This window comes from Barbatula barbatula, assembly GCF_947034865.1.
Source record: "Barbatula barbatula genome assembly, chromosome: 11".
Lineage (NCBI taxonomy): Eukaryota > Metazoa > Chordata > Actinopteri > Cypriniformes > Nemacheilidae > Barbatula > Barbatula barbatula.
Window position 1 is genome coordinate 17,436,956 of NC_136774.1, and position 7,828 is coordinate 17,444,783.

Sequence of the window (7,828 nt, forward strand, 5' to 3'; positions counted from 1 at the left end):
TCGCTCGGCCGCAGGAGTGCTGAGTGTGGGTGTGGGGGGAGATGTGGGCAGTATTTGTTTGGTTTCCTTGCTTTTTCTTGTACTTTTTATATTTTGGACATTTTTGTTTTTATCGCATCAAAGGACAAAGTGTCAAAGCATGAGTTCTCTCATAGGTCCACACACGCTTTCCATCAAAATACTGTGACGCAGTTGAAATATTGCTAAAGAAGTGCTATTGAGTAAAGCTATTATTTTATAATATTATTCCTTATGAACATGTTAAAACAGGTTAATTTAAAATATGTAGGGGACTGTGAAAGTATTGCTTTGGTAAATAAAATTATGTTTCTTGTTAAACAACAGTTACTTATGTTCCTTAAATCTGATTGAATCAAAGCAAAAAGCAACTTCAGATTTTCATTCATTTTGAAATAAATAATGACGGATGCATATTACCTTTGTCTGTTTCAAATACTTTTGATCAAAAATTCTGTTTTGTGTAAAAAAATCTAAATGTTGTGTAAAAAAATCATGATTTTGCACAATTTGAGAAAATGTAATATGAATAAGCCACCTCATTAAATAGTTACGAATTCCCATGAGATCAGGTTGGTCTTTTCCTCAAATTTTCAGATCTCAAACTTAGCCAAATCCTCAGCTCAAGTCCCTGGAAAAATATTAAGAGCGTAGATTCTTTTTTGCTGAAGGAAAATCTTGAGAGGAATTTTTTTTCAGAAATTATCTGAAAAAGACAAAAGTAATTGGTGTTTATCGTTGTTGTACAATTATTTCATAATTAATACAAATCATAATTTGCTTTTGCCTCTTATTTGTGGGAGGGTAGCAACAAAATGTTTCCAAATCTATACAAAAATCGTCACTGTCCTTAGAAGACCTTGGATGTCCGAATTCGCTGTTTTTCAGAGAATAGAAAAAACACTTTCTAAATGATTTAATGCCTTACTGTCAAAACATAAAGGGTGACTTATAATAATGATTTATGGTTAAAAAAACTACAAAATGTGAAGGAAAGACTGCAGCGAAATGTTGTGATCAGACGGTTTTATTCTTGAGTCAGACATTTCAACTCGCATCCAGCATGAAAAACATCGCTCCCTGGGATGCCATTATGAACCACATGTTCGCTCTTTACAAAAGGCCATGACAATAGACAAAGAGCAAACCTCAGACGAAAATGTCATCTGGACTAACCTAAATGATAGTGTGGCCGGCTGCAGTGACTGCATGAGTAGAAATGAAGATGGTCAGGTTACATCTGAACCAAATCCTTGTGTTATTTTTACACGACTATAATCAATGAAAACCCGGCCTAGTTTACAAATCATCCATCTCTTGAACATCATCCACCGATGCACAGCACTTGAGGTCTGTGTCATGGACGATACCAAAAATGCAGCAACAGAGGTCAGGACATGAGCTGATCCCTGACGGATTCAAATCCGGTTCCAACAGGTTCGACTCAGGCCTCCGTCCCAGCTGGGGGCTGGAAACCTCACTCGTGTACATTCTTTGGTCATCCACAATGATTCGTGATGTATCCTTATTCTGACAATAATCACATGCTCTTCACCAGTAACCTTTTCTCTCTTTAATTGACTTCTCTTAAAGGTTTTTATTATTGTTGAGAGAGAATATGTGGTAAGACTGCAGAGTCACTCTCATGGACCCATCAAACAGCCACATTTTTCTCCAGCAAAAATCATACTACAAGCTTTTAAGCAATACAGCACACTATAAACATTAAGGTTGATCTAGACCAATGCTAATGTGTAATCATACAAACCTTGCCCAGTGGCATATATTGCATTCATGTTTACTTCCTTCATGAGTAATACACAAAAGTTCAATAGCAGTCTATGGCAAATTTGACAGAATTTTGTATAAACTGCATGCTTCCAGACGTACGTTTACCGGAATATCGATATAAAAACAATACTGGATATTTAAATACAACCACCCGATGAGAAAGTATAAAAAACAGCTCTGAGTCGCTGCTTGAGATTTTTGGCGGGCATCCAGTTTGGAAAGACATCTGAGCCCACAAAAATCAGATCGTAGGGCAGAGGTTCTCAACTCCCGCCCTTGAGATTCACTTCACCGCAGTTTAGTTTCAACCCTGATCAAGCAACATGATTTGACTGCTACAATCTCATTTGTATGATATGGTAGATTCCTGTGAGATCAGGTTGGATCAAACCCACCCGAAGAAGCTAAATTGAGATGATTCGATTTTAAAAACATTAAAAGTAATATAGTTTGACGTCACGTAGTGATCAGCTTGCAGACACCAATGGAAAACTCAGGAATAACAACTAAACCTGACCTGAATGACCTGTATACCAACTCTGACCTCATGTATAATATTCCAGAAGCATGTAAAGCAAAGGATTTGGCATCTTATTTGTGCATGATGTGTTTGACCTCTCTCAATCCCTCCATAAACCGCTAACACACTACTCACCCCAACTGTACTTGGGTGGCTGTCCCCTACCTCTTTTCCCTCCCCATGTAATCTTATATCATTCACACCACCCCGCCTCCATCCAAATTCAGGCCACGGTCCAGACTCCAATTAGTGGTCACACTAACAGGCCCTCAAATTACCCACAGCAGCATGTTTAAAGACTTGCAAGGGGGCACCGTCGCTGGCACGGCGTAGGCTGATACCCAGAAGTCTGGCAGCTCTGGCATAATTAAAGGGTGTTTTGCATTTGTTTCTTTCAGTTCTGTTTAAGAAAATTCTTTCAGATGGAAATGCCACCCAGTATTGTGACTCCAGTGCATTCAGGTATGATGGTGGGAAGACATTGATGAATTGTCTGCGGAGCTCCAGGAGGGCTGTGGTCTATTATCTTAACATGCAGACAAGATAATATAACAAGAAATCATAAAATAACATTTAAGAAATCAAGATTATGCAGCTCAAGCGCATATAGTATTTAGTTTTAGTTTGCAAAACCTAATACAGTTTGTAAACTTGTTTAAGTATAAAAAGTACTGGTTACACAAAAACATGACATCTTAAGGTGACTGTACTTGACCAAGTAAACTCGTTCCCTCAATTGAATTGAGTGATGAGGTTTTGCAAAAACTTTCACTTAACTTTATGCTCAGATATATACTGTATTTAAATAATCTTTACTTAACATGATGTTTATAGCGTATTTATTGATATCAAACCTTGAATTAAGGAATTTATGACTGACTCCGTCTATCAGTAAATGAATACTACATTTTCGATAAGCATCTTCCTTTTTTTGTGTAAAAAAAAAACAGAAAATACTGAACAGGAATCATGTTTACCAAAGCAAACACTTTGACTTCACGGCCTTGACAGTGATTTGACAGGTTTTAGTACATTTCTCTCACTCTCTCTCGGTTACAAATCAATTTCAATAACTAAAAATAGTATTTGGTTCATAATGTTTTAACATTTTAGGGTTTATTAATAATAATAATAATAATAGGGACTATTACATAATAGAGACCTAAAATAAACGATAATGAATTTAGAAACAAATAGTATTATAAATATGAATATCAAAATGATGACAAGGAAAATTCACATTAGTCACTCATCTTCCTGCTGTGTCTCCCTCTAGTGAATAATGACTGTAACTGCTATTTAAAGCTGAAGCTTAAACAGCTGAACACAAAATGTCAATGCAGAACTGTATCCTGGTCCACGCAGAATGAAGAACGAGGCGTACCTTAAAATACAGAAAGAGCTCAAGCCTAAACCACTGCAGAAGGACAAAGCATCTTGGCACATTAAACGCAGCCAATTCCAAAACTTCCACAACAAGCTTTACAGCGCTTACATAGTTATTGTAAATACTAGTATTAGTAAAAGTAGGCTACTACTCCACTTAGTGTACATAAAATGAAGACACGCCACAGTAGGGTGGTAAGGATCTGGGCTTAACCCCCATAGGTGTAAACCCCAAAAGAGACTAAAATGTACAGTTTTTATCTCAATGTAATCATTGTAGACTGTAAAAATAAACAAGTAACCAAGAAATTTCAGTGGCATGTTGTAAAGATGTTTCAAGAAGAGCATGACAGTGTCATGATTCTTAAGTCGGTTTACATTGTTGTCCATGTGACAGAACTGAGCTCATATTGCACATATGACTCACAAAGACTCTCTTGAGAATGTAAGAACAATGTAGGAACCTGCATATGTAAAGGGCTGAGACAGGCACTCGTGACCGTAGTGGAACGCATTTTCAACTTCCTTATTCCTGGTAAGTGACAAAAGGAACACAAGTTCCCTCTGCAGTGAGTCCTGATCTGTCAGAGAATGTCGAACGCATCCATCAGTTCAGTCTTCGATTGATTCTACAGCCGTTTGTCTCATCTTGTGTTGCCATCAGGCCTGTAATGGCCACGGACATGAGGAGGAAGGGGATTTAAAGTTGAAATATGGGTAATAAAAGCAAAAGAAAGTAGAGACATTAGCTGTTATCACACGATAATGCAGCACATAACTAAATTAAAGGGGATAATATTGTTAATCTGCTAACATAAACATGAGCATATACTTCCTCATGCTTCCTAAAGTTATTCGAAGACTTTGGGCAGAAAGCTAGATGTCAACTGAGGAACTATCAAAGGTTGCCATTTAAACAGCAATATATTTGTTTGGCAATATTAAAAACTAAAGATATTCAAAGTAAAGAAGGCATGTCTGGTACTATCGAAAATTATTTCCAATTTACCTCCCACCGACGTTTTCCATTTTAAATTAGAGCAGAGATCTTTATCTGTCATTTCTGTGGTTGAACGATAACACAATGAGTATGTAAATCAAGAGGTTTTGGTTAAAAAGACTCACATTGGCGAATTTTGACTGGCCAAATGAAAATGGTGCACAGACAGAGGGCTGCAACAGCAGCCACGCCCCCAGTAACAATCACCATCACATTGTGGTAGAACCCTATGACATCAGAGTCATGCATACTGTGAAGAGATAATAAAATATTAAAATATTTAATAATAATAACATGTAAATAGATACAAAACAATTCAACTAAAAGTACAAATATGCGAAGCACACAAGACAAACTGGAATGTGTATTATTACTACAATTTACACATTACTGCAAATAGTCGACGTTTTTCATAAAATGAGACAAGATTACCTACGCACAACAAATAAAGACACTGTGCATTCAACATATGATCAAATTGCAGACAAGGAAGGTATTTAAAGATTCTACATTCCTGGCCACTATCTGTCCTGCTCGTTTCAACGGGTCTTTTCATAGACATGCTGGATTTATACTCACTCAGATGGATGTAATGTCTGTATAATCATAACTCCAAGTCCATTAGCCACCTTATCAGTAAAGCTCATTGCACCATACACGAAAGCACCACTTTGCTGTTGAAAAACAGTTTTAAGTTTATCAAAGTGTTAACTTGTATGATCACACAGTTGTTTTATAAACTAAAATGCTATTATTTGCATTATTTTTCTTTTTGATATCAAGTACCGTTTGACTCCCAATGAGATTGGCGGTCATGGACAGTGACATGACCAGAATGACAGCGGACCCAGCCCCCAGCAGAACAGCTGCTCCGTACACACGAGGACCCATGTTCACATCCATCAACACCCAGTATGAAAACACCATGATGGGTAAGAGACCTGCAAAATACGTCATCTAAAAAGACGGAAAAGAGGTACGATACGTTACATCCACTTTAGCACGCAGAAGCAGGAAGAGGAGAAGTGAAACACTCACAGACGTGCCGATCCGTTTGCTAAAAGACTTCATAACCAGAGAACACACGAACCCACTGAAATACATCACCAGGGGGATAGTTGCAATATATTTCTGAAAAAAGGAGAAAAAGCTTGAATCTGCATATGTAGACATGTAGATTTTCACATGAGTATTGTGGTTTTGGATGATTTTTTTTACCTTTGGTAGAGATAGAGAGTTTGTCAAATACATAGGAATATACGTTTGGGACAAATTTACAATCAGTCTTGTGCACATATAAAGAATGGCAACCTGCAAAAATAAAACAAGACATTTTATTTGGTTTATAAAATGTTTTTGTGAAATTTTAAAGAGAGAGATGCCCTTAAGATATGACCTGGTAAAATGCAGGCTCAAAAAACCAATGCTTCCATTGGAGCAGAGGTTCAGAAGCCGCAGAAAAATGTGGGATTAAAGGCTCATACTCCCCAACTTCTGCTTCACTCTCCTGAGGCTGGACTCTCTCTTTAGTGCCCAGGTGAAAGATGATGGAGAAAACTGTACCAATACCCCAAACAATCAGAGCCAAATACTATAAGGGCATAAGGAAAGCAGATAAAGTGATGTTAAAAACATATTGTTTATCATATAAATATAACTATTTAAAAGCTCTGCATATTTTGCGGTTTGATAGTAAAGAAATACGTATGTACATTTCCATTTTTAGAAGGGTAAATTGGACACAATTGTTATATTGCTGTTTAAAATATTTGCAGTCACTTACTCTGAACGTAGGAACATCAGCCCAGCCCAGGTTCTGAGAGACAGATGGGTCTTGTGTATCTTGCTGGAGGTGGAACAAGAGCCACGCCACACTGTATACGGTGATATTTGCAACAACGGTAAAAGCATACCTTCACACACAAGATGAAAAACATGTACGTTTATGGCTGGGATTCACATTAAATGATGAAACCAAATTAAGTCCGCATTTGTGGTTTAGACACTGTTTCCATAGCAGTCCGTGTCTGATGATGTAATGGAACGGATCATAGAAACATCACCACACAGATAGATATAGGAATTTAGAGGAAGAAAAAAAACCTGTATGATGTGAGTTCCACTTTTGCGTGCTCACACGTAACCAGCTCAGGGATGAGTGACAGGTGAGATATCTGAGTGGCAGCCCAACCAAACTGGAAAATGATAATAAACGGGACGGCGTAAATGAGACCTTCTGTCTGTGGGGTGTTCTCATCGCATCCAAAACAGGGGTTGAATATCAAGGGGAAAGACGCAAGCACACTTAGTGTTCCTGTGGGGGGATAGAGAAAAAGTGCAGTTCAGAATGAACCATATCTCATCCTTTAATTGTATACACCAGCTGATTTATGTATTGTATTTGATTCCTATAGCTTTTCTCAATCTGCTTTGTTACAAAGGGGCTTACCAGAAAACAAATCGGCTTTATAGAAAACAAAACGTAATCCCAAAACATGTGCTACACCTCAAAATCAAAATGCTTAGACGTAATCAAGTTCATTTAAGCGCTAAACTACACACCCACTCTTTTCTTATTTTATACAGACTGTATAAGATTTGCAAGTACAAGTCATACCAACTAAATGCCATGTCTTTCTTTTCCCGTATGTCCCACATCCTGACGTCCGATCGGATTCGTAGCCGATGAGAGGAGTGCAGATCCCATCCGCGATCTGTCCGACCAGCAGCAGCACGCCTGCGTTTGTGTCCTTGAAACCGAGAACCGAATGATAGTAGACCAGTAAATAAGTAAACCACATAGACGCGCACAGATCGTTGAAGAAGTGACCCACGGCGTACGTCAGTCGCCTGCCGAGGGGTAAAGTTAGCGGCTGATCTGACATTGTAGAGGAAGAAGGCAATAACCCTCTCTGTGCAGATTTAAGGTGAAAGAGACGCGTTGGCGATGAGTACGCGCCAACCTCGCAGGAGACAACAGGTGTTTTGTGCAAATCAAAACTGTGTCTTGTTCTCTTGCATTTAAGTTGGGATGCATCGCAAAATCGTCCGGGAGATTAAATGCGTCTTGAGAAGCAAGAGTTTCTATGCGTCCGTCAGCGACGATTTGCATC

The 7,828-nt window shown here is 38.3% G+C and overlaps 1 protein-coding gene across 1 annotated transcript; it reads right to left on the minus strand.

Annotated features, from left to right (window-relative positions):
• Positions 1–3,123: 3,123 nt before the first annotated feature.
• mfsd12b (major facilitator superfamily domain containing 12b) lies at positions 3,124–7,749 on the minus strand. Its single transcript, XM_079466831.1, has 10 exons — positions 7,333–7,749; positions 6,819–7,029; positions 6,499–6,628; positions 6,112–6,306; positions 5,934–6,026; positions 5,754–5,846; positions 5,502–5,672; positions 5,295–5,389; positions 4,841–4,965; positions 3,124–4,381 (listed from the first exon to the last, which is right to left on the minus strand). The coding sequence occupies exons 1-10, from the start codon at positions 7,598–7,600 to the stop codon at positions 4,323–4,325; spliced, it is 1,440 nt and encodes a 479-aa protein (XP_079322957.1). The 5' UTR covers positions 7,601–7,749; the 3' UTR covers positions 3,124–4,322.
• Positions 7,750–7,828: the final 79 nt, after the last annotated feature.

Excerpts from the sequence above, each read along its gene's own strand:
- mfsd12b (XM_079466831.1), bottom strand. The coding sequence starts at position 7,600 with ATGTCAGATCAGCCGCTAACTTTACCCCTCGGCAGGCGACTGACGTAC. Across the intron at positions 7,030-7,332 it reads AAAGACATGGCATTTAGTTG|GAACACTAAGTGTGCTTGCG; the intron begins GTATGACTTGTA and ends ATCCCCCCACAG. Across the intron at positions 6,629-6,818 it reads GTGGAACTCACATCATACAG|GTATGCTTTTACCGTTGTTG; the intron begins GTTTTTTTTCTT and ends TTGTGTGTGAAG.